Source organism: Telmatherina bonti (genome assembly GCF_933228915.1).
Source record: "Telmatherina bonti genome assembly, chromosome: 18".
NCBI classification, from domain to species: domain Eukaryota; kingdom Metazoa; phylum Chordata; class Actinopteri; order Atheriniformes; family Telmatherinidae; genus Telmatherina; species Telmatherina bonti.
The window spans coordinates 18,376,023-18,399,156 of record NC_136616.1 but is presented as its reverse complement, the minus strand read 5'-3'; the positions used below and the strand labels follow the sequence as shown (position 1 = coordinate 18,399,156).

General features: G+C 38.5%; 1 protein-coding gene across 1 annotated transcript in view; it reads left to right on the top strand.

Moving 5' to 3' along the window:
• svep1 (sushi, von Willebrand factor type A, EGF and pentraxin domain containing 1) overlaps nucleotides 1-23,134 on the top strand; it is a 103,264-nt gene that overhangs the window by 36,195 nt on the left and 43,935 nt on the right. The window contains exons 4-5 of the mRNA XM_079257337.1: nucleotides 21,292-21,450; nucleotides 22,675-22,854. Coding sequence (XP_079113463.1) covers nucleotides 21,292-21,450; nucleotides 22,675-22,854 — 339 coding nt within the window. The remainder of the gene's footprint in view (nucleotides 1-21,291; nucleotides 21,451-22,674; nucleotides 22,855-23,134) is intronic.

Sequence of the window (23,134 nt, the reverse complement as noted above, 5' to 3'; positions counted from 1 at the left end):
ATGTCGTCATAACCTGGTGTGCAGGCATCAAGTAATTAAATGTTGACACTAACTGAATTAAGTCTTGAGGTTTGTTTCATCAAAATGATCCATGAGCTGTAAGTGAACTCTAAATTTATCTGTCAAAAAGAAAGAAAAAGATACAACTGTAACAGTAATGAATAATGGATGGATGGAAATATGCAATGTTGGAAGGCTTTTCTTTTAAAACACAAACATTTACCTTTCAAGTCATTTTTCCTTGAGTTTTGTCAGCACCTCTTCCTGATCTCTTAATGTAGTGTTTTCAGTCTAAACAATCCCATCAACTCGATGTTAATCTCCAAATCGATGACAGGAAATTAATGGACTTGTCATGGTTTTAATTAGGTCTGAAGAATATGTCAAAACAATTCTTTCTGCTTTCCAGACCATCAGTTAGCGGGGTCCCTCGTTCAATCGCTAATATTATATTTTTTTATCATACTATTATAAGATGGGAAGCGTTTTTCTAATGATTTTCTGATAGAAATACTGGAAGTATCTTTGTTGAGGTGAAACTGGAACGTAGCGCCTCAATTTTATAAGGTGAAAGCCTTCCTTAAGCTGAAATAATCCAGCATTGCAGTTACATTCATGCACTTTCCAGCTAGCTTATTACGCATAACTTTCTTCCAAATGTCAGTTTTTTACTTTGGAAAATGTCGCAGCGGGACGCAGGTGTTTGTTGTCATGTGAGTGTAAGGTTAGGGGTTAATAGCTTATTTTTACTGAATGTGCAATCGCCAAACTCGCAGAGGATTAAAGCCGTCTGTGATTGTTGGAGAGCAGAGCAGCTAACAGATGCTCTGGCTGGTTTGTGTCTGTGTTTACACAAACTAACTGCTGTGTTAAACCTCAGTCATTTAGACAGCTCACCCCTTCTTGCAGGGCAGACAGGTGAGAGGTATAGACTTACTTGAAATCAACCAATTTTGAGCGCTCTGGACAACAATCAGCACTTGTAATCTGAAACACTCTTTTTTTCTTTTTTTTTTTTCTTTCTCTGTATATTTTCATCACAGAGTTAGTTAGTTGTCAGAGAAGGAGGGAAGAACAACATTTCAGCAACAGCAACAAAGTTAAAGTTATTCAGGATTGATGTTTAAAAGTCAGTAAGTGAAAACGAGAGTAAGAAGAGGGGGTGGAGTCCTGTAGTTAAATCTAAATGAAAGGGCATCAGGGTCATCATGCCAAAACAAACATCTCCCTTAATCGTTATCAGATGTTGTCGAGACTGGGAGCCCACTTTGCTTATTAATCCGTTTTAATAGTTTAATTAATAGCAGACTGTATCGAGAGCAGACTGTAATGTTAGCTAAGCTGGCATGAGGAAGGAAAGACACAGTGAGGCGCTTTAACCACAACTACACTCTGCTCCTCCTGGCTATTTCATACTCACTTATACAGCAGGATATAATGGGAGTGGAGTGGGTTATTTTGTTGTTGACGCTTCATTATCTGTGAAGCATTATTTTCACATTACGGAGCTGACATGCTCAGAGAGCGCCGGCCAAGGCAGAAATATGTGTCGCTGCAGATGCTGCGGTGGAGACACTGGCAAGATGAGGCACTATTAGCAGTACACATCAGAGCTTTGGTTTAGTTAACTAGTGTGAAACTCCCTCATATATGTTTTTGAATGCTAAATTTATTGAGGCCCTAATAACTTAAAAGGCTTTTTTGAAGAAATAGTGGCTCCAAAACCAATTAGATTTACAGTGCAGTGAGGGGAGTGTGTATTCAGAAAAACATGCAAGTAAAGTTGACAAGTTCCTGCTCTTTTTAGTTGCTTTGTTAAAGAAAAAAATCCAACATTTTTCTTTAATATGCTGTTGCTCCAACCTTTATGAGATTGGCTGAACCGTAGGTGTTGCATGAATTATGGGTACACCATGTTTATGAGCCATGCCAGGTTGCTTGAGCGGTACTGTAGACAAATACTCCAACAGTTTTGCTACTAGTGCTAGAAACTTCTCTGACTTATAAAAGCACGAGGAACAGGTCAGCCTCAGGTGAGTTTGTTGTCTCGGCTCAAAGTTTGCACAAGTTTTTATTCTCTTTGTATTTTGCATTTGAAGATTCAGCCATCTTTGACACATCTGAAAATAATAAGACAAAACTTTAGTGGATTGTTATTTTCATTGGCTGAAGGGCTCTGTTGGAAACGCTATCCAAATCCCTACAGTGCACAGCACTGCTGTTTATTAATCTGTCGACAGCCAAGGGAAACAGCCTCTTTCCACTAAACATGACTGGAATCCCAGCAGATAGAAACGGATGATGACCCCAGTTCCCGAATAGTTTGGCTTTCTCTGACAGGCCAAACTGGACATTGTTGTCTCTGCTGGAATACCAAACTCAAGTCCTTGATATCTGTCTCACGAAGGATCAGCGCAGGAATGGGGAAGCGGATAAATGGAGTAAGAGGAGGCGCAGAAGGGTAACATGTTTTCCTCCTGTCACACATTCTGGCTTATCAGGCTTTTCTGTAGCTCGAGAGAGTGACAGGAGCTCTGGACTATGTTAGCATGGTGTCGGAGCAGGCTTTGTTCTGCTGTCAGAGACTAATAGAGGAGATGGAGAAGGACAGTATGAAGTAAACAAAGCAAGGAAGAAATTTTTTTTAAAAATGAAATAAAATAAATAATACATCAGATGTGTGTCTCAGATATTATTGAAAATAAAAACATTTCTGTGTCTCTGTGATGTAACTGCCCTTAGTATATGGCAGCGGTTCCCAAACTGAGGGGGGCGGGGGGGTCCAGAGTTAACACAGGCTTCATAAAACTTGGGAGTTTTGGCATTGGACAAATTTGTACTGATGAGAAATTATGATAAATCAACAAGAGCGTTCAAGTGATTTAAAAAAAAAAAAGAAGAAAATATGATGGATGACTGACCAGGTAACGGTAAACTAATAGTAATAATCAATGGTGGGAAATGAAGAGACCACACTCTTTTGCATGTATTAAAATATTATAATCTAATATTATAAAGTATGAAGCCAAACAAGTTTCAACACCACCTGGAGACTTTTCATCCTGAACACAAAGATAAGCCTGTTGGTCACTTTAAGTAAATAAGCCAGCAAACATCATATATAGCAGAGTTGTTTTACTAAAGCAGCATCCATCTCTCTGAAAACTCGCCTCGCCTGAAGTGGTCTGCAGAGATTCCTGGTTTTAAAAGTTTCACACAAAAGTAGAAGAATGGGTAATAACCCTGAAACAGACAGAGTTTTAACTATAGTGAACAACAATACAGCGATAACTGATAACACATTTCTTTGTATATTTCTTTGGTTCATGTGACATGAGGGGGGGCGGCTTGACATTTTTGGTGTCGTTAAAAAGGGGGTCCTGCAGAAAAGGTTTTGGAACCACTTACCTTATATAGATATATATATCTTATCTTTTCTTTCTATTCATTTATCATACGTTTAAACGTTTGCCTGGTTTCTAAAATGCATTCAGACCTGATGATTTAGCTGCATAGAAATAAATATCTCATAGACACTATTACTGTATCTGGATTGAGAAAGAAACCAAACAATTGCCGCTAAATAAGTAGTGGATTGCCAACAAAACAGTGTAAAACTTTGTGACAGATTTTTAAAACTTTAGCTGCCTTTTAATTCTGTTACTACCTATTAACCGCTGAACATCAGCAGTTCATCAATTTCATAGTTTAAGGTGACAATATGTTGATTTTATTTGAACTAACTTAGGTAAATTACATTTTCTAAACCCTGATGGCCTCTTTTATAGGATTCTGCAGAGCCTATGGACACGTACATGAGCTATAACTTTACAACAACCAACTTGATATTGATTGAGTGCTCCTCATACTGCCTAAACAACTATGACCAGTAAGGGTGTGTACTAAAAAATATGTGGGTTTCAAAGGGTGTCTGATACTTGGATTTTTAGTAATAGATCCTTTGGGCCCTGTGGGTTGTTGGGTGGAGTTTTTGTGGATCGGGCTTGCTTCCCACAGATGCCATTTGATCTTATCAGATAGGTGCCTGGGGAGTTTGAAGGCTGGGTGAACATCCAACTCTGTGTCATCTTCTTTCAGCAGTGTTTTGCTGGACCTACTGCTGTTCGAGGTGGCTTCTAATGAAATGAAATGCTGTGGAGTGTTACTGGTCTGCAAAGATGTTTAGATACAAGAGAAAATGCAGTGAATTACATATGGGTCTTGTTTTATTCAAAAGATGAGTAGTATTGCTCACTTCCTCTGACGGTGGTTTTAATTGTATCGATAGCTTGCTTTATGGGACATGAATAAAGGGAGGCAGAGGGAAAGCAAGCTGATTGTCACAAGAATATAGTTTATTAATGCTTAATAGGTATAAAAACACACAGAGAATTCATTTGATTGTTATGTATTTGCTGCTGAAAACCCATCGAAGCATAAGAATGTATCTCAACAATAAAAATACTTGAAGCAGTGTTGCTCAAGTCCAATCCTTGAGATCTGCAACTTTTAGATACAACCCATCTCCAACACACCTAAATCAAATGAATGGCTCGTTACCAGGCCTCTGCACAGCTGAATAACATGTGCAAGAGGGAATTCAATCATTCGATTTAGGCGTGTTGGAGAAGACGTGCATTTAAAAGTTGCAGGATAGTAGTTCTCAATGACCAGACTTCAGCACCCCTGGCTTAAATTCAATTAAAAACTGAAATGCTCCTGACAGTCATGGTTTTGATCTCCACAGGGACCATGAATCTAAAGTTGGTTTGTGTGGGTGTATATATGTGTACGTGTGTATGTACATATGTATATAGGTGGGTATGTATGTGTATACACATATGCATTTATCTCTTTCTCTTGTTTTCTCTGTTTTATCTTCTTTTCTGTTCTCTTTCTGTTCTTCTTCTGTCCTCTCTGGTCTGGTCCAGTGGCATAAACTCTGTAATACGAACAATTATCCAAAACAAATAGAAAAATAAAATAAGAATCCAGAAATACAAGGGGATCATTATATCTATAAAAGCTCCCCTTGGCAAAATAAATTTGCTCAGCAGAACACAGTCTGCTTGCTTAAATGCTGGACAAGACAAAAAAAAACAAAAAAAAACTGAAACAGTAGGAGAAGCTAGAACATGACCTAGAGAAAGGATTTATTTCCCAATTGTTTTTTTCAGTCTGTGACTGTATACTTTCTTCATCTGAGCAGCTTCTGTTTCACTGGGATATTCAGGCATGGAATCCTGTGACAACAATTATTTGGAGATAATATTGAATTGCACAATGTTTACAACACAAAGTTCACAAAAGCCTCTTGATCCCTTGCGTGGCAGCAGCCAGCCTCAAGCAGACCCAGCATATAATGGGTTCGTCTTTGCGTGGACGGACTGGACTGCCTGTTGTCTGGGACAAGCATTCATTAGGTCTGTAAATATTTGTGGTCTTAATGTGAGTGACCAAGAAACTCCAGGAAGGAAAGCCTCAAGGTGCATATAAACCGAACAATATTAAACAATGCGGATTGTAAAAATGTTGAAATCGAGAAGGTTTCGCAATAATTTCTTTTCCTTTCTGCTTTACGTCTATTCCAGCTTGCCCCTTTGCAGAGGTCTCCAGTGTCCAGTCAAAATAAAAATAGGAACATTTATTAAGGATAAATACTTTTGGTGAACTCTAAGACATGCAGCTGATCATGACACATCAATGGATGGCATTGCAAAAGTTCTTAACTCTGCTGTTCATCTGTCTGACATCTCATCAACACAGATATCTGCAGACATTGTTTTTTGTTTACATGTAAACAATTAAAACAGCCTCAGTAAAGGATCAGACTTGTGACTTGAGAGAAAAAGTATAACATTGTTGTATATTAGGAAGTAGACCTCTGACATTAAATGAAACATTTTCTATACATTATAATTGATCACCCTCTTGACCAATTTTTAACAATAATGACTTTTCTGTTCAGACCTGAAGGTCTCTCCTTAGCAGGGAATTATATAAACCAGATATAGAAACCAAGATGTTATAGTACAAGTATAGAGGACATTTATGTTAAATATGTCATGTCCAACATTATAATACTCTCAGTTATTATAAAGTGGTAATGTCTTTAAATCCTATTACTCAGGATATTTGATACTAGCTTTTTTTTTTTTTTCTCTTTTATCAATATCTGATATACAGATTTTGCCCAACTCTTAATTTCTGATCCCAATATGAACCGAAACCAACACTTTCGGAACAAGTTGTGCCAAACAAACAAAAATATCTGGAAAGCTATACATGACATCTCTTGTATTTTTTCATTTTGAGTTAGAGGACACACAGCTGAAGCATTTAATATGTGGTATGTGCATATTGTGTAAAAGCTGTGTCCTAAAAAAGTAAAAACCAATACTTTTAATTTCAGATATTTTAACGTTTATCGGCCAATAATACCAGAATGTCGATTACATCAGACAATCTTTACTTATTTTAATGTCTCAGCTGAGAGATTGGATTAATGTCATGCATTGATCTCTGGGTCTTTGAGGTTGGAAGGCTTTCTTGCCACATTTCTCGCTGGACTCTCAATAGGACTCATGTCTCTTCTTTGTAATTTATTTCTTAGCCACATTTTGTTCAGTTTAAAGGCTGGACACCATTTCTTTTTTTCATTATTCCTTCAAGCTGTCTAGTGTTTTCCTGAGTGTGGTCTTTTTTTCTGAAAATTGATCAAAGTGCAAAAATCACTTTATTAACCCTTCTCTTCACAAGGTTTGTTTTTTCTGCCTCCCGTCCACAACCACATTCCCAAAACAAATGAGTACATCTTCACAACTAAAAGGGCTGTCTACATATATGAAAGTACAATCGCAATGTTTCAAATTTGCCTTAGAAATATTATACTTCATAAAGAAGTGAACCCCAGTGAATGCTTTACTGTAAAATCAACTTCATCTTTAGGATACTTACCAGGAGTGTCATGAATCTTTTTAAACAAAGGCAGAGTTTTAAGAGGAAACATGAGCAGAGTTTTTTTCTTAAGGTGAAATGAAACAAGTCAGGCTTTGTGATTTTATTTCTTTGCTACTCTTTGGCTGCTAACTCTAAACGTGTCACATGGTAATGAGAGAGACATCTTTGGAATCAGTCTTTTCTTTTATGTGACACATATTTTGTGTGGTTTCTTTGAAGTGCAGAAAATTAGCAGAAGCACAAAAGTGAATATTTTTTTCAATGCCGATACAATTGTTTGTTGTGCTTCATTTGGATGCCAGTGCTTGGTAGAGTATTTTTGCATTCAGCATGTTAGGATTGATTCTGTCCAGGGTGTCCAAGCATGTTCTGTACTGCACACATCTCACCCTATCCCCTGTAGAGGAGGTTCTTGTGATGAAGAGGTTAATCTGAGGGTTTCTGGTATTTTATACCATGGTCAGTGAGAATTCAAATGCCAACTTTAGTGCATTATTTTTGTATATACACACATAGTTCAGCAAGTCACTGTTATAGTACTCTGTTATGGGTGTTAAGCAACTGGCTCAGATCAGCTGGCTTTTGACAGGTGAATGAGAAAAACTTGTCGTAGCCTGACAACAGGGGTTTAGTTTTTAAAAAGTACATCGAGGCCAACATAAAGTTATTCCTAAACTTAAGCATATTTAGCAAGTGTTTTGTTATAAAATGTTTACTATGTGGGACAATGGTAGCAAATTAAACAACTCAGACCTGTGCCTTATATGATTTTATTGCACTCTGTGGATATTGCACATGTCCTTGTTGTTTAGTCCTTATGGAATCTAAATTCAGGGAACTATATTTATATCCCAGGGGAAAACATAAACATGTCTCAGTAAAAACTTGGTATTGGGCAGCATCAGGGCTTCCAACAAGATAATTATCCAGAACATACAGCCAAAGTGGAGAAGAGTCATTGGGAAAGAGCAATATGAACAATGTGGAGTGGGCTTGGAGGTCACTCTGCTGTGGTGGTCATTATTGTACGCCCACGCTTTGACTACCTCCCACAGTCCAAATATATGCTATGATGTTAATTAGCGCTTCAGGGTATAAGAGTGTTTGGTTGTCTGCCTCATCATGTTAGTGCTGTAATGACCTGGTGACCTATGACTGTACCCCACCACTGTCTGTGTAACAGCTGCTACAGGATACACCCACTGCATCCCTGAAAAAGGACAATGTGATTGTCCTGATCTGAATGCTATCAAATAATCTTAGAAGGTAACTCAAGATCAGGGTTAAGAGAACTGTTGAATACAAATATTTGGGGATCAAAGCTGAAAAAAGTAGTTTTACCATGGTTATGGTTTCACCTGGCAAAAAATAATAATGTATTATTTGCATATGATGAAGTCTTACTTCTTTTGGTTTTGTTAAGGCCATTTCCAACTAAAAGAAACCTACTTTGGTGATAGAAATAGTCAATAAATAAAACCTGGTATGCATATTTTGGATGCTGGCCTACTTGTTGCTCAGTTGTTTGCACTGAAATAAAAATAAATTGAAACCAAAAAGAAAAGCTACTTTGGTCAACTCGTCCAACATGTTACATAAAGAATCAATTTCCTCTTTTTGTATAAACCCCAAAACCCCCCAGCACCAATAACCACTGCAGACTGTCTGCTTCTGTCCAGAACCTTATTTCCCAGTGTTTTTGTGGTGAAACTGAAAGTTTTAGTTGTTCAACATGAATTCTGGCTCATTTTGTTCCACTCATGCACATGAAGCGAGCACCTGGGATTTCCCTGATGTCAGAATAAGGAGGGTTTTTCAGGACTCAAGGCCCACTCGCCCTCCAACTCTCCCACTTCCAATTATTGCTTTAACTGATTGGATGGAGGTTTGGACTCGTGTTTTTCTTTGTTAACAGGAGAGTGGAAAGAAAACAGAACTGAGGGATATTCTTAACCACATAGCTATGTGTCTTTTGGATGGAGAGCTTTGAGTGTCTGAATAATGTCACTGTGGCTCTGTGACATTTTCATGATATATAGGATGTAGAATAATTCCCATCTGGCTTTTTTTTTTTTTTTAAATTGGATTTTATGCATTGCAGAAAAGATACGACATGTTTAATACAGCTGCTACCAGGCTAGTCATTTTTATGTCTTTTATTGCATAAATGTTCTGTCTCCTGATAAGCATACATGAAAATATCCCTCTGTTAGGATGTAATGTTTAAAAAAAAAAAAAAAAAAGAAAACAACCTAAGGATTCACAAGGTGAATGTTATGTGTACAGTCTGAATTGTGGCACATTTAGCATTGTGGCACATGTAGCATCGCTAGCAACTACACTTTTGTTTTCCCAAGCAAAAGAAATATTGAAAATGATGACATGATGAAGGGAAGCACGGTGGTTAGCACTGTGGTCTCACAGCAAGAAGGTTGCTAGTTGAAACTTCGACTGTGGGGAGGTTTGAACAGCGGCCTTTCTGTGTGGAGTTTGCATGTTCTCCCCGTGTATGTGTGCGTACTTCGGCTTCCTCTCACCATCCAAAGAGACTCATGTCTAATTGGTTACTCTAAATTGTCTTTAGGAGTGAATCTGAGCGTGAATGGTTGTTTGTCTCTCTGTGTTGGCCCTGCGATGGACTGGCAACCTGTCCAGGGTGTACCCTGCCTCTCCCCTAATGATTGGAAATAGATGACATGAAGGATAATGCAATATTTGGAAGTTTACACCAGCAGCTGACATCCAGTCAGTCAGACTGCATTAAAATGGACATTTGGGGGTGTGCTTAAAAGCTTCCATCTTAAAAGCTGGAAGGATTGAGATAAAATAACTATGCTATACAGAAACTAAAGTCAGAACAGGCTTTTTCCTTTTTTAAACTAACTTGATTGCTGAAGTGTTTCTTGACTTTCTGCATTCGTCTTTGCGAAGTTTGAGACGGTTCCTGCCTAAACTTTTGTGGTTAAATAAAAATAGCACAATGACAGAAGAGTGATAAATAAACAGGGGTAATGTGTTGAGGAGCTCAATAATAATTTGAAATAACATAGTTTTAAAGAAAAGTACTTCAACATCGTATTTACCTGATGATGGTTTTGTTTTGTTGCAGATAATGTGCGTCAGTCTATAAGTGCAGAGTAGATCCTTCATCTACGCCACATGTTTTAGCTCTGATGCTCCATCCTTTTTTCCCTCATTAAACAACACATATAGGTCTGTAAAAAGCTTTAATTGATGACTGCTCCTGCCATGTTTGTCGGTCAAGGATGCTGTAAGACAAACATGATTTATATTATAAAAAGAGGCTACTCTGAGTAGTAAAAAAAAAAAACACAGAGAGATGATGGAGCGGGAAGGCATAGAAGCTATAAACTGGCCTTAATAGGACCTTCCTCAGCAGGACAGCATGAAAAACAAGGAGCCGTGAAACAGCCAGTGGTGTGTAGCCGAACCTCAACGTGTCATTCGCACTCCTCTTCTGTCCATCCCTCCTTCTTTCTGCTCATTTCTTTATAATATCTATCTCCACCAAGAAGGTTATGTCTTTGTCGGCATTTGTCTGTCTGTCTGTTAGCAACTTAACACAAAATCTTCTTGACACATTTTACATAGATTATTTTCCTGAGAATTTGTCTCGTTCAGACTTAGATTCCAGTAAAGTTTAGGAGTGATCCAAATCGCCATCTCAAAAATTTAAAAAGAACTCTTTATCATTGCGAGATAGTATAAATGTATATACAAGCATCAGTATTAATGCATATAACTCCACAATAAATGGTCAAAAAAAGTACACGTTCCCAAATGGTTTTACAATATATCAAAACTTCCCTGAGAAATTATGGATACTTTGGTCCAGAATGGGAAAAATAAGGGATCTTTGGCATTTTCATTACTGTAAGTGAACAAATTACATTATAAACATGAAACAAACACCACAATATAGTCAAGACACAATGGATATATCATCTGTGAATGTAGGAATCTAATATTGCATCCATATAAAATGAATAACATAGCGTGTAAATGACAATATAAGGGTGGAAATAAACTGCTTGGTGGAGGTCTGCACTCTCAGAGTGCTTTTCTAGTCTGCTTTATTTTGCTTCAGTCTGAGACTGCCTATGCCTGTCCGTGCCCCACCATTGCACCATTTATATCTTCATTTGCCAGGACTTTCTCACATTACTGCCCCAAGTTAACAGGTGTGGCAGATGTAAATAAGCCACTCTTAAAAACGGAAATCATGTTTTGGTTAACATTTCCGATTTGCATTTTAGTGTCTAGATTTAAATTTTTATGGTTTACAAACTTGAGTCAGTGTAAATATCTTTCCTGAAACAAACTATGGAGGTGATGACTGGTTCCATCTCAAGAGGAAAATGTATTTCTTCAGATGACCAACTTTCCACCACCACCAAATTCAGCAAGCATTTGTGGATCTGTGAAGAGCAGGAAGAGAGAAAAATCTAAAAACATTGGTTGCTCTGTACAGGTAGCTTTTCAAGACCCAACATGATCAGACCTGCAAGGTCAAAGCCTAAAAGGTGTATTCAGTATTTTATGTGTGCATGTGAATATTAAACATCTTGAAATCGTGATTACCCAGAACTGCACATGCAGTCACACTTACATAGAAGCAGTGATAACTTTCCTAAATAGAGGTAATTTCTAAATACCTACTTCATTATTTTACCCATACAGACAGGTTTTTTCTGCAGTTTTCAGAATATTAACACATCAGTATACACTTACGACAAGGTATAGATACTCAACTCTTTGTGATGTTTACAGAAATGTAAAAAGCTCATGCTACACTGATAATATATGGTGAATGAAGTGCATTTAAGTAGAATCATGCAGTTGTAATTCCTTCATCACAAATAATTTATTGAAACAAAAGCTAACAACAGTGGTGACTATACCGCACCATAAAAATGTCAATGTCTAAATAACTTATCATGCGTTTGGTGTCGGCTTGCTCTTATGATGTCAAAATGTGAACAGTATGATGAAGAGGACTGTTTAAATACTAGCTGTCACTCAACCAGAGCATTTAGCGGTCGAATCGTGGTTCAGTTTTGGTTTCTTTTGCTGTTAATATTCTTGTTCGAGATCAGCATGTTATGCAACAAACTCAGTTAGTTTTAGTCGAGCAAACTTCAGAATTCTTATGAATCTTTATTAAAGTAATCAATGTACGAATTATTATAATTTATGATTTCATAAATATTTGAGTTTGTTAGACTTCTGTTAACATTGTCCAGTTTTTTTCTGTAGTTTTTTGTTTTTTTTTAAAGTTTGTATTGCAGGTGAAAGATTAAAAAAAGTAAGAAATGACCTTCAACATGAACTCCAGCAAACACCAAAGTTGATCAAGGATGTATGAGATACATGTCATTTATATTGTTGCCAGATGTTAACGCAGTAGCCATTAGGAAACACTTTTCAAGTGATTCTAAATAATCTTTCTCATCTGATATTAAATAGGACAGACACATTTTTGTTGGCAAAAAGAAAAAAAGATTTAACTTGACTTTTTGCTCTGAAACTATTTTAACATCTTTGTCCTTCCTTTTCACATCACTCACACATAATTTAAGCTGAAAAATGTCTCCAAGAGGATTGAAGGTGGAATGAATGTCTCTTTTAGCATCTCAAGTGCTTCTCTCGAGTGTATTTTTCAAGGCCTTTGCCCTCCTTCAAGTCCAGCATGTTTGTCCGTGTCGCTGACCCTCATCCGTCTCTGGATTTTTTTCACCAACCCTCTTCAGTGCTCTTTCAGCTCCCAACTACCTCCTTACACTTTCTGATGAATAATGTGTGGGTTTGTGTGTGATCTGTTGACTATAATCTCTCCAGTTTGGAGGAGGTGATGAAGAGGGACACACAGTACGTCAAGGGTCAAAGGCTAATGACGGAGGAAGTCAGCTGCTGTCAGCTTTGTGAAATAAAGAAGCATGTCTGTTGCTTTCTTGATGAGACCCACTGGACAGCTTTTCTTTTTTTTGTTTTTAGATTACCATTATGTTCACACCCAAACATTTTCCTTATCAGTGTCCACAAATATAAAAACTATACACACTTTCTTTGTAAATGTTGTGAATGTTGTGCTGAAGAGCTACTGCCAGATGCATCAGCTTCTTCTTTGTGCACACATATACCCACACAAGGAACTCAGACACACAGCCCCAAACATGCCACATAAACTGCCTGTCAGCAAATGTGTTCAGCAAAAACACTCCCTGAGCTCCAAACCCCAACGGGGAGTCCGAACGTCTTGGCTACTATGGGAGTTTTTGCTCAGTGTGTAGCTTATATATGTGTTGTGTTTCTTTTCACACGTGTTACACTGCATGATTACATGCAGATCCAAAAACACGGCTTTCATGTCAGGTCAGATAGTGATGGGGAATATGATGAAATGGTGACACAACAGTTGAAAAGGATATGAAAACAGTCTTCTGCAGTCCTCCTCGTGCCGTGTTGTTCCAAGTGTACTGAGCTCATACTGTGACCTTCAATCGCAGCATCTCTCAGCAAACTGACATCTGTAATCATGCACACCAGACCGGAGACCAACCTGTGTTTGCACAGTTGTTCAGCGGTTTGCCTCGTTCTTCCAGTGACTGTCGGCGTTCCTAGAGTCCATAATAAACAAGAGGGACAGTCTTTTGGGAGGGCTTTGGAAATCCATAAGAGATATTTAGCAATGGTGAAGTCATTGTCCTTCAGCAACAGGATTTATTGATGAGCAGGAAAACAACGAACGAGCAGCCAGTTGACTCGTGCTCTTTGCTTTCTAAAGGCTTCTGTGCAGCAGATTGTAGAAGTTTCCTTTCTCTGCGAATCAGAAGGTCTTTTCTCTCTCCAGATGGGGGCTGTGCATGTCAACAGCTGTGCAGCAGCCATATCTCAAACCAGCCTTTTTCACCCTGCGATTCAGCTGGAGAGCACACCAGACTTAACTGGAACTCTGGGGATGGGATTTACAGCCTCTTGACATTCCACAAGAATGGGCTTCCCAAGCTTTTCCTGTTTCAGGTGACCCCTGCATTGGGGTCGGAAAACTCATGTGATCAGCAGTTTCACACAGAAACACAGTGGACATCTTGGTTTGTGGCTTTGCTCATATGAGAAAAAATCGTCTCCAAACAGAGCAGAAGCTGAAGCAGGTCATAGATTTCTCCTGTGAAGACCTCCTGGTGGGATGTTGAACTTTTTTTTTACGACCTCCCAGATTCATCTTCCTCACTCAGTGATGAGTAATGAGGCGTTGGAAACTGAGCCATGTGAAAAGATGTAAATGAGACTGCGGTCAACGCATGCCTCCATAAGAGAAATAATTAGCAGGCCTGTAGTTGAATCTTGAAGTGGTATTCACACTGCTCAGCTGCCTTGGTGGTCTATTTGAATTCAATGTGAGATGCGTATATCCTGTGCTTTACAGTAAATATATATGTAGATGTTTTTGTAGCTTAGACTTTACAATTTAACGATGTGTTTTTATTTTCTGCTTTTGAACTTAACATTTGTAAAAGAAGAAATTATGAGTGGAAACTTACTTCACAGGTGGACATTTTTTCACATCTTATTTATTGTCCAAAGTACATACAGCAGTGCAAATATTTTCAGTCATTACATTTTATAACAGTACAAAACTAAGTAGATGCCAGATTTTAGAAACAAAAAGGATAATATTTACCATGTAAATGAAAGCCATAGTCTGCGATAGAACAGGCGATTAGTCCAGGGTGCGCCCTGCCTCTCGCCCAATGATTGCTGGGATAGGCTCCAGCTTCCAGAATTGGAACCTGAATTGGACTAAGTGGTTAAGAAAATGAATATATGAATGAATGGAATCCATAGCTTTGTATTGTCATCCAGCTGTAATATAATTACAGATGTGCAGCTCATACATGCCAGTTTCACTACTATTTCATTACTGATGTTAGCTTTTGAACTGTCTGCTGATACTAAGCCAGATTTTCTTTCTCCTCTTTAGACCTTATAACACTGCGTTTGTAATTTCTGACAGGAATTTTAAAATGCAGAGACCAGGTAAGATTTATGATTCAATCCATTGCAATGAACTCCAGCCAAAAGGAATATGTACAATACTTAACTTTTTGAATCTTTGGTCAGATTTTTTCATAGCTATTATTTAGTGAATGGCTGATACAGATATATTTTTTCCTTTATTTTCCCTGTAGCAATGGGTAAACAATGAAATGTATATGGACAAATATAACTGTAAATGTTTCAGAAGTCAAAATACATTTTTTCCCAGATTTCTTTCACTCAATGTGTGTGTTTCAAAAGGCTTTTAACAAGCTTGTTACCCATTACTGCCTAAGCGACTAATTGGTGTTTTCATGGCTCAGAAAAGTGTTGTTTTCGAACGACTTGAAATGGAAATGGATCTAATCAAGCTCAGGGTAAAGTGAATCTGAAACAGCTGGAGAAAAACAGAAAAATATTTACTACTGCCAGTAGATCAGCTGCAGCCAAAGAGCTGGATATCTGCTGAAGTAGAAGTGAGGCCAATCTGCTCATACATTAAAAGTATATGTAGTATTTTGCTTTATAACTATTGATGTTATATTCCTGTTAATTTTTAGTTAAACTGACAGACTTTCTACCATCATCTGTTAAATACACACTTTATCTAAAGCTTCACAAGGTCTCGACCACTTTCCAGCTGCCATCAAATGATGATTTATAATCAGAATAATCATCAAAAACAAACAATCTGCACATTTCTCAATGAATTTGATATTCTGACTATAAGTAATGACAATAAATAAATAGATAAAGACATAGATAGACAAAGTCCTCATTATTTAACTTCCTATCCAAGCAGTAAACATAAAGCTTAGGTGGCGCCTCATGCCTCCAAACAACTGATAGTACATTCATATCAGCCATTTTGATTCGAATCCTAATCTGTTTCCTCGGGAAGTTCGCTTCGTTTTGGGGTACTGTGAATGCACCAAATGTATACTAATTTGGATCAAAGAAGAAGACTCGGTCCACCTATAAACGCAGGTCTCAGTCCGTTTCAAGCGGACCTAATACAGGAAGCAAACCACAAAAGTCACTCCCTGCATTTGGCGTAGTAAAGGGTATAAGAATCCTCTGCCTCGTCTGTTGTTCATACTGCACCCATTGTTGCAGTGTATTTCTGCAGTAAACTTGCATAAGACAACAAAACCCAAAACAGCAATAGTTTCGTCTTCATATTTAGCTCGCAAGTGGATTTTTCTTCTTCATGGGATTTGTCCTCTCTTTTAAATACTAGTGCAGCGCCACCTTTGGTGAGAATGGGGATATACAATACTAATGGCTTGGCTCGTTATGTGTAGCATGAACCCGATCTCGGTCCGCATGGATACACCCGACAACTGAGCCAAGTCCCCAGTCGGACTGAGTCTAGTGGACTATCCTGATGTGAATGTATCCTTATCCTGAAAAACTTGAAATTAACATGAATGTAACAGTTTTATCTATCACTTCAGAATTTAGTCTGAAATAATGACAGCTGTGCTTTAAAATGGTTAAATCAGTGTCAGTTTCATACACTCCAGTAAGAAAAAGAGTTTCTTGTCGAACTTTGGGGGGGAAAAGCTGACTTGCAAATATTTCAACATTAAATTGTGACTAGAGCAGTAATTCTTCCTGTTATAAAACATCAATGATTTACGTTTAAAATAAGATGTGGGAAGCGGTGTGTGTATGAGCGCTGGATGTGTGTTTTGAAACATATGTTTGTGGATTTTGTTGGACTAAGCAAATGCGCGCTTCGCCTTCCTCCCGCTCTGCCTGTTTGTCATGTGGCCGAGGAGGCAGATGTTCTTGCTCTCCCTCTGGATCTCCTTTCATCGTTTCCGTCCTGGTCTGTTTTTAGGTCTGGCTAATCGAACCCAGTCTCCCCCCCTGAGACGCAGGAGCTTCTCGTGTGATAGTAACTTTGGCTCCCGGTCCCGACGTGTCTGCCAGTTTCAATGACTTACTTCATATTAGCAGAAAGGACTTTAACAGATGAACTAGCCTGTGCTTGGTTTTGTCATTTTCTTTCCTTTTTAACTTCCTTTTATAAGCCTAAGAGATTATATTCTTATTTTTTCTCATTATCAATGTTAGTGACAGCTTTAGAAAGTTGAGTCCCATATGAGCTGTAAATCTTTGTTTTCAGACGTGAGGTTTGAACTTAATTCTGCATGAGTGATGAGAGCTAGAAAAACACATTACCATTACAGAAACCAGATGCTGATGGTGCTTTTGTGGGGGGGCTGTGTTCAAAATTAATAAGCTTTTGGGGCCGTTTTAATCTTTATGAATCCTACATTTACAGATGGAAAATTGTTTCACTAATAAGGATGTCTTTGGATTTATGTTTTTGCTGCCTCACTAGTTGGTTGTAGTTGGATCAAACCATTCCCGTGGGTTTCTCTTTATATTGTTGACAAGAAATATATGTATAAATATAGACTATCATCAACCTTGCTCTTTAAGAAAAGGGGTGCAGACAGGCCAGGTGGGTCCTTCAGACAATCAGTCAGCTGCTTTTTCAGGAATGATGATGAAGAGCGACCCTGTTGCCAAAGCAAACATCCATTTTGATAATTCTTCTTATCTTATCTCCCTATTTCCTCACAGAGATAATCATTTGGCTTTCACACTTTATTAAAGTAATGATTCTCTCTCATGTTGCAGACTTTCAGAGAAAAAACCTTAAAGAAGACTTGAGATTCAGAAAGCAGACTAACTAACATTCAGTATATATGTCCAAACCTCTCATTTAACTTTATTATTAGTTTTAGAACCTAAAACTTAGTCTTAATGTTAAATAAAACACTTCTGAATGCTAAGTCTTGGGAGACCATTTGTTTTTGACTAGCTGCAGTCCATTCACATGGCTACAGCCTGTTCACACACAACAGGGTCCTTCAGTTTTATGGTCATCTGGCTGCAGACAGTTCACTTCCTCCCTAAATGAAGGGTACAGTTCTTTAGAGTTAACTTCAGAGCCACAGGCAATAAGTGCATGGGTTCAAAACAATATGTTTAGCTATAATTCAGACCAGCTAAGGATCCAAAGACAAGTATCTTCAGCACAGGGTTTTTGTCTGAAGTTACTCAACCTATTCTATTCTACATTCTATTCTATTCTACAGTCAATTAGCAGACACTTTTATTCAAAGCGACTTACATATGAGTAAGAAAAACACAAGCACACAATCAAACAGTAGAGGATGTAACCTTTAGTACTGCTTATAATTGAAAGGTGCTAGTGGACTGTCCAGTTGGACGCAGGTCCATACATGAATTGCTACATACATGAATTGCCCAGAGCTGAGTCTTCAGCTTACTCTTAAAAGAAGACAGGGACTCTGCAGATTGGACAGAGTTTGGGAGATCATTCCACCATTGTGGCACAACAGATTAAAAGAGTCTAGCTAGTGATTTAGTCCCATGTAGTGGTGGTAACATGTCTTTCACTGGTGGAACGTAGCTGTCTAGAGGGAGTGTAGGTCTGGATTAAGGAGTGAAGGTAGACGGGAGCCATTTGAGTTATTGTTTTATAAGCCAGAAGCAAAGCTTTAAATTTGATGCGTGCTGCGACCGGAAGCCAGTGAAGTGTGATTAGCAGCAGAGTGACATGAGTAACATGAGCCCTTTTGGGCTGGTTGAAGACGAGACACGCTGCTGCATTCTGGATCATCTGCAGAGGTTTAACAGAGCATGCAGACAGACCTACCAGAAGGGAATTGCAATAATCAATGCGTGAAATGAGCAGAGCCTGAACCAAAAGCTGAGTCGTGTGTTGTCAGGTACGGTCTGATTCTCATGATGTTGAAGAGAACAAATCGGCAAGTACGGGCAACAGAGGCAACATGGACCTTAAAGGTCAAGTGGTCTTCCACCATGACACCAAGATTCTGGGCAGCAGATATAGAAACAAGTGTGATAGAGTCAATTTTCACACTTAATTGCGGATGTAAGGGAGGATTGGCTGGACAGACAATGAGCTCTGTCTTGGACAGATTGAGCTGAAGGTGGCGAGCCTTCATCCATGCAGGGATATCAGCAAGACAAGGTGATATTCTCATTGAGACTGAGATGTAACCTGCATCACTCCAGTTATTCCTCATGTTTTGCCTTTTTTATATGCGTGTTTGCATTTGATGTGGGTTACTGGCAGTGCTTCGCGGCCAGCAGTCGGCAGCTGCTTTACAGTTGGTCAACTTCTCTTCTGTGACTTGTGGCGTCTGAGGGGAAAGGAGGGGAGAGGCCAAGCTGGCACAGGCTTAGCAGTGGAAATTCACACCTGGCCTTTGGATGAAAGAAAAATACATGATTTGTGAACAATATTAGTACTGTGGGTGCTCTGCTGCACCTTTAGTACTGCTTATAATTGAAACCGTTTACTTAGCCTGCGTGGATTTTTCTGTCGTTTTAGACTTTTAGTCCTAAAATAGTCATCAGCCTCCTAATTACTTCAGTTTTCTGCTGGAAATTAAATACTTTAAATCCCATAAGACTGTGATTACATTTCTTTTTTAAATTTGTCAAAAATGTTTAAATGATGTGTGAGGGTGTGGATCGAGAACCTTATTATTTTGTCATTTTGAGCACATGGCACCAAATTAAATGGCTTCCCTTTCCTTTAAGGCCTTATTTCATTTGGAAAAAGCTGCATTTAGTATGGAAGATTAGGTTTTTGTTTTAATTTTTATTACAACTTTTAGATTTCCCAGTATAGATTAAGACTCCAGTAACACTGCAATTCCCGGAAATTAAATTACAACTACCATACAGATTAACTTTTAGTGCTCACAATTGGGATGGAGCTACATGAGTTTTATTTTAATAGATTCATTTAAGTCATGTTTAAAGCTGTAATGAGAAAACCTGTCATTATATGTAGAAAATAGTGCCAAAATGTCAGTGAATACTTCCAAAATATGCATTAGCGTTGCTTGATTCTATATCCCTAAAGCCAGTAAACTAACATGAGTTCATGAAGCAATTTATTCACACCGCCATGACCAATGCTCCACTAGCATTGCTCTAAAACATTTACCCATCTCTTTTGTAAGCTTGCAGCCTTAATTTTATTCCCAAACAGCCAGATTCTCCTGAAGCATTGCTGGGACCGATACAGATGTTTGAAGAGACTCAGAAAATCCTTATAAATCTGATGCAGTTGTACACCTTGAGTTGTAAAGTGCTGAACTATTAGCCAGCATGATGGGACCACAGCCTGTGATCCCTTTCCTTGCTTTGTTTTTTTTCAATTGCAAAAACACAACAAATGTATAGTTTGCTCTTAAAGGCAAAGTATGTAAGATTTCAAGGAGATTCTTTCCACCACCAGGTGGCAAACACCACGTCGTGGGCAAAACCACAAAACTGCTACCTCCACAAACGACCACAGGTTGGCAGTAATGAGCAAAACTCACCCCTCACCCCTCCTCCTTGCCAGCTCCAATGAGGGCAGGAATCGCTTGTGAGCTGAAGCTCAGAGCTGCTCAGCAATAAATGGGCTTATACTCACCCTACTGGTGGGAAAAAAAGTACTTTTTTTTTTACTGGTCAGAAAACATTCAAGATGGGTCTTTGTCATTAAACTTGTAATTTAATAACGCATCAAATATGGATAGACTGGAACCTACATGTTTAAAAAAACTATCTAATTATGATTGTAGTTATTATTTTAGTTAATTTATTTGGAAAATATTGAAAATCTTACATACTCTACCTTTAAAAAAAAAAAACTTTTTGCTGTTCAAAAACACTCCTCTCTCTCTTCTTGTCAAGTCGCCCTACTGTGGGTTTTTCATCATCCAAAAAGTGCATGCCTGCAGGATTTTGTGTTTCATTACAGGTTTAAAGTTACATATGCAGCATGTACACATTTCCAGATTTTGTTTGCCTGTTTGATGTGTCAGTCCTGATCAAGCTTATTTAAATCTGGTTCAGTGTTTATACAGCAGAAACACCAGAGCAATGCATTCTTATGATGCTTAATGTAGCCTATGAATGTGACATGCAGCCTCATGTAGTCTTAGTAAGAAGACTGGTTGCTTTTGTGATGTTTACACAGAAAACAATCTGTTGGTGTTGGTTTTTCAAGGGGTTAAACCATTTCTTTGAGATGTTTACATTGCACATAAAATCTACATTGATGATATATTTGTAGTCTGCTATAGGTGTTAGACACCATTAGTGTTCATCACTAACTTTTTTTCCCGCTCTGCTGCCTCAGTATCTTTTCTCATGTCAAACATTACATGCATATGCTGACTGCACTGTTTCTCTTCTAAACAGCGTGTCCGTCTGGCACCTATAAACCAGAGGGAACACCAGGAGGTCTGAGCACCTGCCTACCATGCCCTGATGCACACCACACCTCCCAGCCTGGCAGCACCTCCCTCGATGACTGTGTCTGCAAGCCTGGCTATCAGCCTGTAGGCATGACCTGCCAGGGTAAGAGGAACCGCTCTGTCTAGCACAGCATCAGATACAAATCATTCAAATGAACCCTGAATACACCCTGAGGAGGTGTTATAGTTATGCTACTCTAAACTAAGACCGTTGATTTTCCCAATGAAAAACTTCAACTTTTCTGGCTGTAATATTGCAGAGTTTAATCTGAATATATACATATCTTAACTCATAACTTGCTTTTAATAGATTATCAAATTACTCCAACAGCTCACCATTATATATGAGGATGGCTGAGGAAAAAACTATTTTGCCATTTTATTTCCCATATACATAAGCATATTAGACTTTTCTTTTATTTCTTACATGTTTTGATAACCATTTAATGTAGTTTAAACTCAACCTGAAGGAGTAAAAATGAAAGTTGTGATTGTTGCCTCAAAGCTGCATAGTAAGATATTGCAATGTGGCGTTATGCTGCATACAGGAGACAGATTTCCTCTCTGTGACCTTACTTTCCTGCTAATAAGGGCAGCCAGTCAGAAAGCAATACACAACACTTTAGAGCGGAAACTCATATATTTTGCAGATAGATTACCAGTAAGTAATACCTGTGCTTTTTCAACATGTGTGCTTCTCATTCGGCTCTTCATCTCATCCATCACAACACAAGTCCCTCAGCTGTGCATTCGTTTCATAAACCTCTGAACTGGTGGGATTTTTCATGCCTTATGAGTACGTAATGATGGGCATGCGTGTGCAGTGGAAACATGTTCCGAGAGTAAAAATATGTTTTCACGCAGTAGGAATTTTAAGTTAATAAGAACACTGTCATGAAAGCTTGTAATTGTAGCTGGAATACGCACAGATGCTTCTACAGAAGTATGAGATTAGAGCATCGCCTATCATGAATCTGCTTCCAGTAATTTCATTTCCCCTCTCGTTCTTTGAAGCATGAGCCAGAGATTTTTCCACTCAACAATTCATCTGAAAGCAACGACATCCATTAATCACCAATTTTGCACTCTACATTGTGTTTTCTCTGCCTCCCTCTGTATAGATGAGAATGTGAAGCTTGACATTTTTAAGCTATCACTTCCTCAGTTTTTTTGCCTGGAACAGTCTTTTTTTTTTTTTATTATGTTCCAGAGTCAGAGTTTCCCACATGCAGACTTTCTGTATGTGTTTAACATGGTGTTACTTTATTAGCCATGCTGTAATTTGGAATTAACTTTATTTTTCCTCTCCTCCTCTCTCCTCTTCCAGTGGTGTACTGTCCAGCATTGTCTCCCCCAGAAAATGGCTTTTTTGTACAGAATGTTTGCAACAACCACTTTGATGCTGCCTGTGGGATGCGGTGCCAGCCAGGTTTTGAGCTCCAGGGAACCAGTATTAGACTGTGCCAGGCTGACGGCACCTGGTCCGGGACACCAGCCAGCTGTAGAGGTGAGAAACACACCTTACCACTGATGTTGCAGTGAAGGCAGTTGCTATAAGTTTCCTTTTGGTAATGTCAAAATGTCTTCTTATAGAATGATTTTAATTAAAACCAGCAGGAAATATGTTGCTCCTTTAAGGTTTGATAAGTCTGCATCGTCAGACCAAACTACACAGCATGGTCAGTGTCACGGGGAACGCCCGCTTGCTTGTTTTAACTTATTTAAACCCATCTAAGTACAAAGCAAAGATGACACAATATAAAGCAATGTCTGCGGTTGCTTGATTT